The 18739-nt window shown below is 30.7% G+C and overlaps 2 protein-coding genes across 2 annotated transcripts; one reads left to right on the forward strand and one right to left on the reverse strand.

Moving 5' to 3' along the window:
- Positions 1–7216: 7216 nt before the first annotated feature.
- Positions 7217–18703, reverse strand: LOC6643902 (protein pelota). Its single transcript, XM_002067084.4, has 5 exons — positions 18162–18703; positions 17384–18105; positions 17094–17286; positions 9112–9218; positions 7217–7576 (listed from the first exon to the last, which is right to left on the reverse strand). The coding sequence occupies exons 1-5, from the start codon at positions 18200–18202 to the stop codon at positions 7449–7451; spliced, it is 1191 nt and encodes a 396-aa protein (XP_002067120.1). The 5' UTR covers positions 18203–18703; the 3' UTR covers positions 7217–7448.
- LOC26530016 lies at positions 11002–15816 on the forward strand. The gene is made up of 3 exons (XM_015178117.3): positions 11002–11147; positions 15053–15496; positions 15574–15816. Exons 2-3 carry the CDS (start codon positions 15114–15116, stop codon positions 15641–15643), a joined length of 453 nt encoding a protein of 150 aa, XP_015033603.2. The 5' UTR covers positions 11002–11147; positions 15053–15113; the 3' UTR covers positions 15644–15816.
- Positions 18704–18739: the final 36 nt, after the last annotated feature.

Genomic DNA, 18739 nt, shown 5'->3' on the forward strand with positions numbered 1-18739 from the left:
TTCCCTACTTTTATATAAACAAGCGATTTCGATTTGAATTTATATAACTAGTCAATACTAGATTTATATGCATAAAGGTAAAAAAGCCAAATTTAGCAACTTTGTCTTAAATTGTTTGGCAAATGAAGCTGCCGATTACGAAGATTTAGTTTGAAACAAAGATTTAGCTAACTGTTCGTATAAATGAAGGGTATTGTTAATTAACTCAAAGCAAAAGATGATTGAATTTTTACTTACCAAAAAATTCCCCCTTCGAACCTTTTAATATGTAAATCTTCTTAAATTTGTATTATGTATTTGTATTATTTTCTACGTAATGGAATAAAATAAATATCTAAAGATAAAGCCAACAAAATTTTCGTAAAGATCTTTCTACTTTAAACTTTATTGGCGCTCACTTTTTACTCAGACCTTAGCACTTCCGGCTCACTTTTTACTCACTTTTTGAGCAAATTTTTGTGGCGCCATCTGTTGCAATTAACGTTAGAATCTGTGGCGGGAATTTAAATATATATACATATATGTAATTAATGAAAGGATCGAGATAATCCAAAAGAAAAAAAAATACAAAAACAAAACACATTCAAAACGAACGAACGAAAATGAAACCTATATAAAGTGGCTGCTCTTACACCCCATGGGTGCAGTGCATGATATTGCACATATTATATACATATATATATATATATATTATAGGCAAATATAAATGGATATACCAAAAGGCAAAAAAAAAACCAAAAACCCTATAGCTGACAAATTAACAGAAAACACCAAGAAACAACAAACAAAAAAAAAACCATTAAGAAGAAGCAAAGCAAAGTTAAATAAAAGGCGACATTATGTAAATTTAACCACAAGGCATTTTTACATAACAACGACTACAATAATCATACACACCTACATACATACGTACGTACTTCAGAAGTCTACATACTAACATTGCATACATCTTACATAAAAAATCTAACTAATATTCTTAACAAACTTGAACTTCAAATTCGAGTATGTTCTAAGCAAATTGTTTCCATTCTCGCTGGGAAAATTGTCAATGAAATCTTAGAAGAAAAAAACATAGAAGCAAAGGTTCATACATACGTATGCGAGTCATTCAAATTCTTAATCAAATGAACTACAGGCTTGTCAGCCAATAATTACGTATACGCAGGGTGGTCACACCCCGACAGCTAGAATTGTGGAAAAAGTTAATGCCAATGACAACAATTGTTGAAAACTTGTGCATTTCAATTGGTAAAACATGGCAAAAACTAACTGAATTTGTCAAAACAAGTCAATATTGACCTTTATGCTCTTGGTTCTAATTTCAATATGTATTTCAATATGTCAGAACAAACAGTAGCTAGGGCTATTTTGTTAAGGAAATAAATACTGACAAATTTCCATTCCAAAGGTTTTTTAAAATTTCAGCAACTTTTAGTTCAAGTTTAAATACAATACCAAAAACTGACTGTAGATCATACAAAAAATAACAAGCTATTAACCCAAACTGCATCCAAGCAAAACAAACTCCTTTTCTCGGCAAACTTTACGAATAGTTAGATGGCCACCCCTCTGAATGGCCAAGGCTTTAACAAAACAAAACGAAACAAAACTTCCAAAAAGCAAAAGCAGCAACCAGAAAATGAATAACAACAAAAAACAACCAGAAACTAACTAAAAACAAAAAAAAAAAAAAACAAAATGAAAATTGTAGCTTAAACTTTTATACAAGCTGTACTATGTTAAACTAACTAACAAAACTAAAACGATAAAATAATACTCTTCCAAATACCTATTTAAAAACCAAAAAAAGAAAACAAAACAAAAAAAAATTTAGCTCTAATATTACTTAGAACATTAACAAAAAAAAGCATTCAAGCACTCGTACTAACAAAAACTAAAAAGTATCTTTTCCTTCACCCACAAACACATACACACACATACAACATATACACAAACAAACACCATCATACACCACATATCGCGACCTTTTAATCCTCCATAAATACCAAAACATATAAACAAAATCTCTTCTAATCCAATCTAATTGTAAACAAGTGAGACAAAATATAGAGGAACATCCAAGTTGAGACACTTCAATATACCGAAAATATATGTATGTACTTAGAGCGCAGTACAAATTGTAAAGCGTCTGTTAACATTTTATAAAACAAAATCAAAAACAAAAACAGCAAAACAAAAGTTTAAATATATAATAGAACAAGTATCTAGACAATTTCCATTATCATACTCAACAAATCTTAAAAAATAACAAAACCAAAACATCGTCTCTATTTCTCTTCAAAAACGCACACAAAACAAAATGTCGAGTGGCCCGTAGTGAAGAAAGAAGTCTCGCTTTGAAGCAAAAAATTGAAAGAAAGATAAAAAAACAAAAAAACTAAATAAGATTATATATACCAGAAAATAAAAAAAAGAATATATATATATATATGAAATTGTTATGGTTATAGATTTTTAACAAGTTGAATAATTGCGTAACACAAAAAAACAAAAAACATATTAAAAAATAAAATAAAATTGTTGAGAAATTAGTAAAGAAACTTAAAAATGCGAAAACCTTCAGAATAACATACAAACAAACAAAACAAAAAACAAAGAAGCGTAAACATAATAAAAATAATAATGAATGAAAACAACAACAACAACTAATAAAGATAGTAATACTATATATACTTTATGAAATATTTAACTTGAATATAAAAATAAAAACGAAATCATTGTTTCAAATTAAAGTGAAAAAGTAAACTTAAAAAAAAAACAACTAAAAAAAAAAACAAAACAACAAAATTTTCATCGCGTACAATTCTTGTGTCTGCTAATTTTATCTTTCCACACATAGATTAAAAGGCTTTCTTCTGATGTCAATAACCTTTTCTCTGACTTTCTTCACATAATAATATAATAATTCATTACATAAGAAATTCAATGATAAGCTTCTGAATTATTCGGAATTAAAAAAACCGCGAGGAGTTTATCATCGTTCACTTTATCAGACCCTAACCTATGGCAATATCTGGGCTTGGGGTCAATAGCTTTGAGTTATTTATGACTCACAATTAGTGGTTTTCTTTAATTAGATCGATGTGACATTGGGCAGTTTTTTTATAAATATATGTTTACTATATACGAATGTATAGAAGTTTGCCTTGCAGAGTTCTTAGAATATCCTTTGAAATCGTTTAATGAATTCTAGCAGAAAAGCATTTCTTAGTTTAGTTTTTCAAATTTAGATATACGAAACGGTTCAAAGCTTATGCCAATAATGCTAAGTAACCATTGGAACCTTTATAGGATTAATCATTGTCCATCTGTCTGTAAGTACACAAACTAGTCCTTAACTAGTCGGATCACTATAACATTCAATGGTTATGGCATATAACTTTCTATAATATTTCAAACCCATTCTTGAATTCATTTTTTTCTCATGTAATGAAGAATATCTCCCTTTCTCTATATATAGAAATCAGAGTTGATTAAATTGTTGACATCATTTGACCTTTTGATTTCTTGTGAACATTTGAGTAACAAAATTCTATTGAAATTTACAGCCCACAGAGTGCAGTAAGTATTAAAAGTAAAAATTCGATATGATTTGGCCTTATTATTTAGCTTTTAGTTCTACAAAAAACTAAATATAAACTAGTTAAAGATATTAGTATATTTATGAAATTAGCAAACACATAAACATTTTCTAGAGTTCTAGTTTATATCTGATCTCTGGAACTCTTTGAAGTCAAGTCAATCAATCATCTACAACAACAATCGAATACAACTGCAACTGCAACTATAAAGAAACGAACTACTAACCACATAAACATTAATTTCAGCTTTAACTAACTCTTAAACAAGTACCAAAAAAATCAAACTACTAATTCTCAAAACAAAACATTCACACATACATCCTTGCATACGTATAAATTAAAGTATATATACATAAAAATATATATAAAATATTATATATGCTCTTTAGTAACAAAAATACAACTTGTTAAAAATTTCAATTGGTCCAGTTGCGTCCGTTGCAAAAGCAAAAAACAATAATTGCTTGCTTTTATTTCCAACAAAAAAAATATATATATAAAAACAAAAAAACGAAATAAATATTTTATTCGCTTTTTTTCTATTAAAGATCACAATAAAATAAAAGCAAAAAAAAAAAAAAAAAACAACGGTAAGAAAACAAAAAACAAAAAAAGTAATAGTTAACATATTGGTAGACTAATTTAACAAGATTTTATAGAAAAATGTTTATTATTATAATTTTTTTAAAAATGAAATACATACATATATACTTATATATAAATATAGTTATACTATATATATACATATAGAGACAGCCGTCGTGTGTAATACAATATTCATTACCCACCAACAAATGAAAAATTATGGAAAATTCGTTTTCTTATGTTTTTTAGTTAAATTTTGTGGAAAAAAAGGGCATTTGGTTTTTTCTCAATTTTGTTTTGTACGAATATCGAAAAGTTAATACCAACAATGAAATATGATAACAAAAAAACAAAAAGTGGATAATGAAAATAAATAAAAATGAGATATATTAATTTTAATAACTGATACGCTTTTAGCACATAAGATTGTACAAAAATATAATCATTTTGTTGATGGAAAATGAATATGATGGATTATATATACATATATATATATATATATATACCATATATAAAACGACACAGTAAACCCAAATTACTTTATAAACAGATCTAGATTTTATACAATTCAAGCAAACAATATCATTTCGTTCCCCCATCATGGATCATCAAAAAAACTGCAAGCAAATCAAATAAATAGTCAATTTCTACCATTACACACACACACACTAACAATAAATATATATATATACAAACAAACATATATAAAAATGTTATATAAAATTATACATACATATATATATATTATAAAACTCGAGCATTTTGAAGGAAAGGAACAACACAAAAAAAGTTAAATCAAAAAAGGCAAAACAACAAATAACGAATTAATGATAAAACCAGAACGAAAAAATAACCAAATGTTAACTAGTTATTTAGGTGAAATATACAAAGTCAATACACCAAACTACATCACATTACAACACACACACACACACACACCCACATACAAACATATATACTCTAAACACGGCAAGAATTCAAATAAAAAATGAACCGTTACATAGCCGAGTCGTAGCAGAGCCGCAGCAAACGAATAACAGTAAACAAAATGGCCGTTTAATAAAACTTTTGTTATCGATAAGCAGTAAATTGCAGCAAAAAATAATAAAAAAAAAAACAAAAAACAAAAGCAAACACAAAGTTAATGTTCAAACTAACTAAAAAATATATAACGAATATTATATATAATACAACAAAACTTAGACTGTATGTTATTTTCTCAAATACAAAAATACCTACGTATGAAAACAAAACCAACAACAAACTAAAACAATAAAAACAGATTTAATAAAAATGAGTTATCCGAATGCATAAACAATTGTTATTATTTTTTGAATACTAATACCAATTATCAAAGTTACGTATAGCCGAACTCTTCAATCATATTAGAGATGAACTCAGTGCCGGATTAGGCCAGCACGGGGCCTGTAACAATCAAAAATGCAAATTAGAAGATCACTTTTCACTGCAAAAGGTAAAACATGAATGAAGAGCGGTGAAAAAAGATAACCTTAGGTAAGGTCAGTTTAGTTGGCTATTTTGCCATTTCGAAAGTGTACACGTTTCAGACAAAACTTTCGCTGTTATATAAACTGGTGCCGGGTCCATATCAAAAAGAATGTAATCAATTGGCCGAGTTTGAGGAACAGCAAAAGAAATTGTCTAACGATATAGATGATGATAATAATGATGTGGATGAGGAGGCTGAAAAGACCAGTTGCAGAACCAATTAGGTGAGTTTTCCCTACTTTTATATAAACAAGCGATTTCGATTTGAATTTATATAACTAGTCAATACTAGATTTATATGCATAAAGGTAAAAAAGCCAAATTTAGCAACTTTGTCTTAAATTGTTTGGCAAATGAAGCTGCCGATTACGAAGATTTAGTTTGAAACAAAGATTTAGCTAACTGTTCGTATAAATGAAGGGTATTGTTAATTAACTCAAAGCAAAAGATGATTGAATTTTTACTTACCAAAAAATTCCCCCTTCGAACCTTTTAATATGTAAATCTTCTTAAATTTGTATTATGTATTTGTATTATTTTCTACGTAATGGAATAAAATAAATATCTAAAGATAAAGCCAACAAAATTTTCGTAAAGATCTTTCTACTTTAAACTTTATTGGCGCTCACTTTTTACTCAGACCTTAGCACTTCCGGCTCACTTTTTACTCACTTTTTGAGCAAATTTTTGTGGCGCCATCTGTTGCAATTAACGTTAGAATCTGTGGCGGGAATTTAAAATAAGTAAGTGCTGTTCGGCTTATCTTTAATTATAGTTACCTAAACAAATAAATATTTTCTCAATATGTAATTTTCAGTTGGTTATTAATTTTGTTATTGAAGTAATGATTATTTTGTGAAACTTACATTGGACTTGTAATGTACAGAATTTAAATATTATCAAGTTATGTTCTTTCACTCATAGAGAAGATACATATAAGACAAAATTTCTCAGTATAAAATATTTATTTCCTGATTTCTCGAGTTTGCCGATATACTTGCTCTTGTGACTACAAACAGTAAGTAATATTTCGTTTATAAAATGCATAGTCCCATAATTTCCTCCTAGCAAACTAATCTTTGATGAAAAAATTCATATTTGTGTATAAACTATTAAATCATTTCTGTCTTTGTTTCTATTTTAAGGCATCAGCAACATCATTTGTAAGATTAATATAGCACACGGTATTCGTTTTATACAATATCTTGACAGTTTAATTATAAGATTTATTTTTTATAAAAATGAACAATTAAAAATGGTTGTAGCATTTACAATTTAAATGAATAAACAATGAATAATTCCAACAAAACTCTTAGCTGTCAACAGCAAAAAAAGCAAATTGTTTAGACTGTCAATATTTAAAAATCATTTTTGCAATACAAATTTATTTAGAATTTCTTTTAATGTAAATGACCTAGTTGATGCATTCCTTAATTTTATTCATTATTATTATGATTCTTTTCATTTTTGTTAACTATTTATGTATAGTCACCATGAAGAATAATTGTAAAAAAAATTAGTTTCTTTTCTGTATATTTTATTGTATATGCCCTGCCACAGTCCAAGTCTGTCAAAGTATCTACTTATTATCTATGTTGGTACTTTAATATATATATTTATACATTGGTTTTAGCTCTGCTAATGCCAGAGTCTCGCACGTTCGCTAGTTAAGTTAATAAGTCCAAGTATCGTTTGTAGTATAAAAAATGCCCAAAAAATTATTTAAAAAAAAAGAAACACATTGAAATCCACTTAATCGCTATCGCTGTCATTATGATGGCCACCCACTGCTCCATTTTCATCATCCTCATCATCGCTATCCTCCAGTTCGGGCATGGGGAAACGCAAAAGAGCCGCTATTCCAGTGAGTTGAGCAAGTTCTGGAGAAAAATTAAAAACAAAATATTAGTTTTTTACTTTATTAAAATTAGTTTAATAACCTCTTTGCATTAGGATTTATTAGAGATAACTTTTATGTGTATTTTTTTACCAAGGATTGGCTACAATTTCAGAAAATTCAATTATAAAATTGCAAGAATTTTAAGATTTAAGCACCAAAGTATATAAAATTTGAAATAAATTTTTATACAAATTCATATTATTTCTAAGAAATTTTCTACATTTTTATTCTTTTGAGTAAAATGTATTGGTTGGTAGTTATGTTCAGTAACTTTTTTATTTAATTAAACATGAAATGAGTTTTGTTGTGAACTTTTGGTTTTTGGTTTTCATTGCTCAATTAAAATATCCGGTCTTTTCTTAGAACTCTAGCTGACTTCAAGGCCAAATCAATGCACTTTGATTTGTGTTTTTTTTTCTGTATAGTTTGTATAGATATAGTATAGATTGGCGATGGCAGCTTTAGAGCGACGTAGGAGTCAGTGGCCAAGGCTCACGGGTTTTGTTCTAGGCGTTGACTCAGTTTTTGAACTTCACATTCAATTTACAAAAGAAAAATGGAAAATAATAATTTGAATACTAATTGCTTAATGTTTTTATGGTCAGGCCAGGTTATAGATGGTTGAAAATGATTACTATACCCTGCAGCTCTTGGTTTTAAAGAGAGTATGTGTGGCAATTCAGTGATTTATGGTGTAGTAACTTGATGTCTATGCCCCTTTTAGCTGAATTATTTATATAAGTAATTGAACAATAAGAGGTACTTGAGAAGTTAAGAAAATAACAATATAAACTGCAAATAAAGCAATTAATGTGAGTAAATCAATTGAGAAGTGTTGAGATAGTCTTTCTGCAAATGTTTAACAATAAAAAAGAAACAACAAATTTGCATCGACCCATTTACAAACATTGAAAGTGAAAACTCGTATGACTCATTTGCCAAGAAAATGCATGGTTATTTAAAGCATTTAAATGGGGAAAACATACACATCACACACACACACACACACACACACACACACACACACACACACACACATACAAACATTCCGAAAAAGTGGGCAAATGTAATTTTAATTAACATTAAATTGTAAATGAAAATGAAAGTGTTTTTTTTTGGCAATTTTTCAAATTTGTAAATCTTTGTTTTTATTTTTTTTTCTTCGTCAACATTTTGGACTTTGTATTTTGGTAGGAGATTCCACAAAAAAGATATATCTATATAGGCACCCCCACATGTGAGTGCAAATGCAGTGCGAGCCATTTAAAAATAGAATATTTAACGAGGTCATTAGACAGCGGGGCGACAGGAGAGAAATGAAAAATTAAAATTAAAATTGAGCATAGGAAAATTGCAACAACGCAAAGAAAAAATATCTTTGACTTTTCATTTGTAGACACAACTTCAAATAGGATTTCTATAAAAATATTCTATTCTTAACTTCATGGTGAGTCATTTTCGAGTATTTCAATGGGGTTCTTTATGAACATATGTATGGCTTTTTGGACTACTCACGTTCTCCTGAGATATGCATGCTGGAAAAGATTTTTACTTCACCTCCAGCATCGCGCACTGATTCAACCAAGTTAACATATTCTTTCCTGAGATTAACGTCTTGGCATCTGAAATTAAATAAATTAATTATAAATATGAAGTTAAATGTATTACTATCATTGTAAGCTGTAAAAATGAATGAAAACTGTTTAAATCTTTCGACTAAAGGACTTTGAAGCCATTTTAGGATTCTGTTTAAAAACTGCAAAGTTTATACACACAAAGACTTCAACCTAAATGTTTGTAAATATAGCTAAAATATAGGAATCTAGTCTGTGTTTGAAGAAAACTTAAAGTTATATACACAATAATAAGACTTAATAATTTTCATTTATTTTAATAAATAAAATCTAAGCTTTATAAGATATTCGTGAAAGTTAAAAAGTATAGACCAAAAGAACGATTTCATTCTTCAAACTCAAAATTTTCTTTATCATTTAATAAAATAAAATATAGTTAAAATATAGTTCAACAAATTCTTGATTAATCCGACTTCTTTTAAGACAGTATTTTGATTAATTTCTAATTAAAAAGTCAAACAATTTATTCAAAAATTTATACCTAAAATAAATTGCAATTTGGCATATTTTATATGGCATCAACCACTTGGATATTTGAAAAAATTAATTTCTATCCTATTTTTAAAAAGTATTATTATATTTTGCGAATATTATTATATTTTGCGTAAATTTAAAAAGAAATAGAGTTTTGAGATTTTAATGCAGATTAAAAGACATTATTCGAACTTCAAAATAAAGCGAAAATTGGGGCTTTATGAAATTAAGTTTTATTGGAATATTTGCTGTTGATAAGCATTTTTTTGTTACACTGGAAAAGATAATTTAATAATTAGAGCAACTAACATTCCAATTTAAAATTAAGCATTAAAATCATTATAATGTGATATTATTTTCGAAAATCGGATAACATTTGGCCATGTTACGGAATAGCAAAAGACGAATTTTCAAAAACTTGTTAAACTTGAAGACAACTTATTTAATATAATTCAAACAAAAATATGAACTTTATTTCTTGTTTTAGGAAATTACTGTGGATAACTTTTTAATATAAAAACTGTGTGTGTCAATTAATGGTTATCTATTAAAATAAATTAATAAATATTTTTATTACATTGTGCAATAATTTTAATCTTTCTTTTTCAACACTTTCGCAACAATATTTAACAGTTTCAAATGATGACAAATCCAAAACGGTTAGGCACTCAAATATTTTGCAATTACCTATATAACATTTCATACAGTGGGTACATACAAATATACGAATTAATTAATATCTATTACGATTCATTTCAAGTAACACGATTCACAATTCATAAATTGCAAAGTGCTTAATCATGGCACTGAATAAATATGCATATATACATTTTATATATTGATATATTGTTAATCTATAATGCACAAGTTGTCAAGGTGTTTAACTGGAAATTGTGGGTTCTCATCATCATGGCATTACGAAAAGGTTAGATGACTATGACTTTATATCCAAGAGATGTGGAATATTTCAGGTACATTCGTGTAAGGTGAAGTACAAATCAGTTCAAAAACCTTTTCATCAACAAAATATTCAGGTAGGTACAGCCACAAAAGATTGCAATTGAATTAACATTTTTATTGACAAGATGAAAAGAGTTGAAAAAACAAAACAAAAGAGAAATATGTCGATCGGGCAAGAGTATGAATTGAATGTGGATGGGGATCCACAGCACGTGCAGTTATCAAGAGAGAGAAACAGAGAGAGAGAGAGAGCGTATGGGGCTACTCATAGAGAGAGATAGATTGGAGACCACGTCGTCGTCTTGGGGGCTTGTGTAGAATTCAGTTGCAAAGCGGCTTTCTTGCGGTGCGAACGTTTTTGTGTATCATATGAATAGGGGAAACGCACAAGAATTGAAATTCAAAACAAAAATTTCATACAATTCGGTTTCAAGAAACCTCAAAAGAGAGTGCACACAACAAAATAACAACAACAACCAAAAGGTGCGTGTGGCAAAACACAAAGTGAAAGTTGAACGACAAATTGTCAAAAATTATATAGCAAAAAGAGGAAAATCCCGCATTAAGGCTATGGATACTGTGATTCAGCTTAGAGGAATGCAATTCAAAACAGATCTGTATCTGTATCCGTATCTTTTACCTGTGGTGTATCATATATTGTGTGTTGGTTTTTTTTCTGTTTTTTTTTGTTATTGTTGTTCATCAATTAACCGCAAAGGTTGTCATCATTGTAGTCGACCCGACGTCCGTCCGTCTGTCTGGCAATGATTGCACAATGAAATCAATTGTTATAATGGAATTAGCGTGCACTTGCCAACCGTAGACGACGACGACGTCGAGGCCCCTTTCTGTGGAGGCCTCCGACCCAGAGTCATGGACGAATGAAAGAATGAGAGTGGGACCCACCGGGCCCCCAACTTTATTCCGTCAAAGATATCAGTTAATATACACTTAGAAATGTATATGTATATTATATGTGTAATTAACTATCAACCTATTCTCAAGTTCCCCCAACATGAACCTCTTCTTGCCGTGCTCCACATGCTTATCTTTCAAATACTTTGACTTCTACATGTGCTTATTATATATGCATATGTATTATACTAAAAGTCGCGCGAAATGTGCGATTGTCCCACATTATGTGGAATGTGCCAAGACAGAGAGAGAGAGAGATAGAGACAGAGGCGAAATGTGGGGAACTTTGTGTTTCTTAGCTTTTATTCTCATGCCAGTTATAATTACAATACAATGCAAATATCTCGGTTCTGTGTGAATAGCTCTCAGATACTTTGTACTTATTTTATTGGGAATATACAAAACCAAAATCCCACCTTCATGAAATAACTTACAGAAAAAGGGCAGATAACCAAAGTGTAAAGCAATAAAGCGAAAAATAAATATTGGCGAGGTTTGGGATTTATTTGGCATTATTTTCCATATACTTTTGACTTCTATGGAGAAGTTAGTCTATGGGAAAATAAACCATTCCTGAAGAGAATTCTTCTTTAATAGGATTAGCACATTTGATTAGTATGTTTAGCCTAAATCTTTTGTTATATATAAACAAAATGTTTATTAAAACAGGAAGCCGGTTTTAGTATTAAATATAGTTTATATAAATTAACAATTCTTGCCAATATCGGAATATTTTGAGTATTTCATTTCAAAGCAAGCAACTAACTAATTATTAAAAAGTTTTCAACATTTGAACATTTTATAAGTGTTTTTTAACTTTTTTTCTTAAGGGCAAACCAGTATTGTTAGGACCTTTGAAATTACATTAAGCCAAAAATATTTTAACAATTTTACTACGGTATAAACATGGGGGGAATATGTTCTTAAACTTTCAAAAAATTACAAAAGGCAACTTTGTATTATTATAGTTACTTTTAAAACTGGAGAAATTTGTCAGACTGTTAAATATAAAACCAGAATGCTCCTTTTATTGATATTTATACTTAAAACCTGACACTCTAATTTAAATAAAAACCTCCTCTTTTTAAATATATAATTTCTCTTTTAATTATCATTGCTTTTTTTTTATTGCTTTCGAATCATTTCTTCAACCTTGTGATCAAAAAGTTGCCAACTCAGCACGTTTAACCACACATTCACAGATATCGTCATACAATATGCATGTGTCTAAAAAGCCAAACAAAAACCCAACCTTAATACATACAGTCAACAGAAAGCGATATAATTTAAATGCTTGAACGACATTCGTATACTCTCATTCAAAATAATGTGGAATATACCCTTAGAGATACATACTGCCAAGTATCTGAAAGATATAGCAAGTCAATGAACTTTTTGTTATTCTTCAACAGATCTTTCTATGTTTTGTAGGGCTAAATGAAGAGTTTGAAAAGTCTCACGTCTTAAATTAATAACATTAGTTGTCATTATTTAAATAAGACTTTGAACTTAAGAAAGACCTTAAAACATGTAATTTCTGATAAATATTTTCCACGAATACTAAAGGCTAGCCATAAAAAATGTATTCCACATGACATAACTTTCTTCCAAAACCCAAATGGGTATCTTTTTTATAACTAATAAGTTTGAAGCAAAGATATTGTAATTTCAAACCAAATAGATAGAGCACTATAGACGAGTATAGTGTTTCCTGGATAAATGGGCAACTGATTTTAGTGTAAGAAACCCAAACAAAATATTGTTTGTTTGTATACCTATTATTAATGTTTGTAGAGGATTTGTTTAAGAAAATCAATATGGTAAAAGCAAAACATATTTCAGTGATCGTTGGATAAACTATAAAGGTAACCCTCGTCTATTGAATATCTTTGGGTTTGTGTATACACAAAGACTCCTTCACACGCCTATCAATTTGCAAAGCCATTTGAATTCGTCCGCCAGTCATTTAGTTCACATGCAATGTACATATATTCATGGCAACTTTTTTTTCTGACTATACTATATACTCAATTTTTTTGTTTTGGATTTTTGGTTTCGTTTCATTTAGTTGGCGTGTCGATGAATGGATAGAAAGATACATAGAAAGATCTCTGTTTTTGCCTTACTTGAAACTTTTGATGGAATGCCTAGAATTGGTAACTCTAAAGCAGATACAAGAATCTATCTGAACATTTCTTTCAGATTTCTGTGCTATAATTACAAAAAAATATATACAGAAATTCTTAATGTGTTTGTGCGTGTGTGGGCGAACAACAACAACAACAGCAGAATAAAGAATTTTAATTTATTAAATCGCACCGTTTATGGAAACGCTTAGAGCACTCTCACTCAGGCCCCCCACTTTCCGCTTGATGTTTTCTGGATCCAGGTTCCATACATATGTCTTTATATATGTATGCATGTACATAATCGACTTTGTGCCAACTTATAGTTTTCTTTAACGTCTCTGGACTGGTTCGTTCTCTCATGCCTCATGCTTCTGTCTTTCTCTCTATATATTTATCATGTGCAACCAGTTTTTCTAGTCTTCTTGTCGTTGTTTTTGTACAACAATTTTAGGGCACATTCGTACACGTTTTTCACTAGTCTCAACGGGTTGCCCCATTGCAGCTGGCCGGCTAGCTTTGCATGTAAATTTATTGAAGACAATTGTTTATTGCATATACAAATGTATTTTTTTTTTACTTGTTTGTATTGTATTATTGTGAAAGTTTTGTTTTTGTATTCAGTCAGTTCAATGAATTGAGCAAGAAGTGAAAGGGCTTGGGTCTATATATCTATCTATATTTAGCATTATGGGAGTGTTGTTTATTGGTTTGTCTTTTTAGAAGATTAATTAATTGTTTTGCAATTATTGAGGTAATTTCTTTATATTTCCTTATACATATAGCGAAGTTGGAAATGAATTGGATGAAAATTATAAAGCATAACAGAATAAGCATAAATATTTCATCTTCATGGGTTTTTTTCTATACTTTATAAGATTATTGAATATGATAATTATCTTATAATATAATATTATCTATCTGTTTTTTATTTGAGTTAAGACTCTCTTAGAAATTTCTTTGCTACTGAAGTGGGAAATCATTTTTAAAATGTATTGTATTTAAATAAACAAAATCGTAAAAAAATTTTGCAAATATTAATTATAATTCATCTAAAAATTTATCTCTGTGTTCGTTTCACTATTATAATACAAGTATTAACTTCTTTATCTAATCTCATATTATATAAACCAAGAATTCATTATCAATGTGAAACAATTCATTTATAAGATTTAAAAACCAAATACATATACAAGCTGATAAGAAACAAAAGAAAAAAGCTTGTTTGAAGTAAAACAAATTCTTTGAAGTGTTCAAAGCAATCAAGAATGCCAGTAAAGAGATTTAAAGTAAATAAAAAACAAGAATATTAAAATTAACTAAATGTCAACTCTCTTTCAACTTTAGTTCCTATTGAAGTGCCGCGTTGGCCAGCCAATTAACCGCACACTGAGCCACCGAGAAGAAGATGTATACAATAGAGCCTGACTATACCATTTCGGATGTGGGCTATCCACAATATCGCAGTGGAGACCATACAGCAGCCGATGTGGCAATGTTTGAGCAAAAAGTCTACAGCAAATGCTGGACTACCTCTGCCTACTTCTCCTCCTCCAGATCGTCATCATCTTGCGGCAGTCCAAGCCGTTTATTGCCATTAAGAGAAACGTTAAGCGATTACAACAAACGTATCTGGCAAAGGGAACAAATGGAGAAAAGCAATAACCGACGAAGAAGATGTGGAGAACATAATGTTAATGATAATCATGTTGATGATAATAATGAACATGACGCATTGGTCCAGCAAAAACAACAGAAAAATCTTTACAATGAGCAAACAAGAATCAAAGGGTAAGTCAGACAAATTTGTTCGTTTCTTTTCTTCTATTCATGTTTTGTCTTTTTTGCTTCTTCCTCCCCAAACACAGCAATCAAAAATGTCGAGATAAAGGCAAGACAATGTCAACAAAGTCAATACATGATCTGAATAGTTTCTGATTGTTGACGTCGACATTGAAGGGAGCCCTCCCAAGAACCTCCAAACAAAACACAACATATTCTGACTGATTAAATGTGCTAAAACAAAAAAAGGAAAAGAGAAAGAAGAGAACAATTTCTAGCATTTAAGTTAATACTCTAAGTAAATAAAATAGAATCAAAACAAAACAGAAGCAGACGATAAACTGAATGTTCTCACTGGAATTTCAGCAGCTCATTAAAATGGTAAACGAATCAAAATGGAGATCAGAGAGCAGACTAGATAAATCAGCCAAAAATGGGGGGCCTATGATACAGAGAGACAACCTTGATCATGAGGCGCTCGTCGCACACGTATCTGCTGCCATACTTGTCGGCAATCAAAATACCTTTTGAACGTGATTCTCGCAAAATGGCTAAAACTATGCAAAATTTCAAAGCCATATAAAAGATGTTTCAAGACCCACTGCACTACGGAAGAAAAAGTCACCTAAGATTACTGTTTCAGCATAAGATACTGCTAATTCCAAAATGGATTGGACATGTGAAATGAACCCAATGAAATATATAAAAGGTTTGAAATCAAATTAGAGGGTCGCTAAGTCTACAGTCTAGTTATTGTAAAAGATAATTCCATCCTGAAATACTTTTCTTAGAAACAAAAGGACACTCTCCCTATATTAAACAAGTTTTGAACGATTTTTTTAGATGAGCATATTAAAAAATCTTCAATTATATATGAAAGTGGGTCAAACAAAGATAAAAGAGTTTACCTTATTGAAACGATTTAATCTAAATATTGTTTTGGTTAATTTGAACAATAAGATAATAATATAAGCAACTTCAACTAATTAGCAATTTTAACTAATTTACAACAAAGCACAAAAAAGGAAATGGATTTATTTGGTTTAGTCTACTTAATCCAAGCTCAACATGCAAAAAATGAATACAGTAAGGCAAAAAACTATTGGCTCAATTTAAATTTTCAACGTTGAGCCACTACAATATTTGTCTAATGCTAATAATGCAATGAATATAATATATATTCAAATTAATATATACGTCTCTCATTGGCTAAATCAATATACATTTAGGATAGATATTTACTTTCAGTTATAAACCTTGAGTTTGAAAATGTCATACGTAACACTTTGAAACGCTGTTGCTAAATGAATTTGAAAACAAATGAACCTCAAACTTTATAGCCCCTCACACACAACGGATGCTCTACACATGGCAATAAAAAATAATACAAAAAGAGCGTAAAGCAAAAAAAAATAAATATAAAGAACTGTCGCAATACTTAAAGGCAATTCGGTTGAAGTTGAAGGTTTGGCACTGTCAACGACCGTGCTCTTGATCTTTCTGCTTGATTGAACTTGATGTACAATTGCGAATAGCTAATAAATTGATAGAATGTTCGGTCGCCAATTGGTTTCCATGGGGTTTTGTGTTGTTGTTGTTAACTTACCTAAATAAATTATCAGAAATGAGCAAAGTTTCTATGGCCTGAGACTCGGCGGCGCGCAAGATATGCTTCTTGCCATAGAAAGCCTTAGCTGGTTCACATTGCAGCATCATATAGAATTGTTCCAGGGCCTTCACTTCGCCAGCGGCTTTGGTATCGGACATTTTGGCCACAACGGCAGGCTCTTGTAGGACCTCTGTAAAGAAAGACAAGTTAATTAAGATCAAAACTCTTTGTCTAATTCGAGAGGAATGCAAAATTGCAAAAAATGTTCAGACTCTCTATGAACTCACCTTTGAGGGAGTGCTTGAAGCCAGATGAAGCATGTACCAGCATAAATTTACTTTTATTATCCAGCAATAGTTTGTAATCCATTTTGATGGCCTGCTGAAACATATACTCGTAGAATTGATCCCTCACGAATCCCGGCGATGCGATAAGCACACATTTAACGACATCAAAGTTGACATGACGCAGAATGCTCTGCATCACTTGCTCATAGAACTTGGCCAAACCCTTCTCGTGCTGCTGGACACTGCCCTTGCGTTTACGAGGAATAGAGACTTCAATTTTGCTTCGCACCAATGTCATGCTGGCCGTTATGAGGCAAACATGAGCCAAACCCTCCTGCATGACAACAGCAGCCACATCAGCCGATTGACTAGGATCACAGGCCATCTCAATGCGTTCCAGCGCTATGGTATCCCATTCTGGTTTTCTCAATTCAAATTTGCGATTTAACTCAAGATCCAATGTGTGATAGGCACCCATTTTGACATACTGGTTCTCCTCGATATTGCGTCCCTTGAGGCGAAGCACACAGGCCTGAGTATCAAAGTCAATACCCTCCACGGCAATGGTTAAAGTGGTGCGGACTCGACTGCTGGTCGAAGATCCGGTGGCCGTCTCATTCTGAACCTTACGGATTGTTGTGCTTCGCACACTATCACCTTCCGATATTAAATTGTAAGCATGCCACATATCCTCCGACTCTTCGGGCATGAGGGTCACAGTGCTGGAATGGATTGTCCATTATGCTGATTGATTACATTACAAGGTCATGTAACTTACCCCTGCATCCCCTTGTCCACATACTTTCCCAGCAATTTCATTTTTCTCCAGCTTCAAATATTTAGTAGATTTATGAATTTTCCCTTTTGTTTATCTGTTGTATATTATGATTTTCTTTTTAAAATTTCGATTTTTGTCACTTGTTTCTAGGAGATAGCAGATCTTCGTCTCTCTGGCCAACAAAATTCGTATGCATTTTTGTCATTGGTGGTGAAGCGTTTCGATTGTGAACCTCTTTTGTGATCAATGGATTAAACCGATTTGATCAAGAGTAGTCTTCAATTGTATAGTTAGGCCAAGGCTTTTTATATGTAAAGGATTTATAGTTGTTGGCGGCCAGGTGACCATAGTAGCGGGCAAGGATCGTGTGGTCCACCGCGGCGATTAAATGAAAAAGTTTTGGTTGAGCGTAGATATTATGAATTCGTGGATGGGTCAACGCTTTGCTCTGTTTCAAAAGCAAAAATATAACCAAAATCGAAGATTTAACTCGCCTAACCAAATAAATACTCCATTTGCTTTAATTTAGTGTGACTGACAGTGTTGGTAAACGTTTGCCACATCACAGCTGACGAGAT

Source organism: Drosophila willistoni, assembly GCF_018902025.1.
Source record: "Drosophila willistoni isolate 14030-0811.24 chromosome 2R unlocalized genomic scaffold, UCI_dwil_1.1 Seg167, whole genome shotgun sequence".
NCBI classification, from domain to species: domain Eukaryota; kingdom Metazoa; phylum Arthropoda; class Insecta; order Diptera; family Drosophilidae; genus Drosophila; species Drosophila willistoni.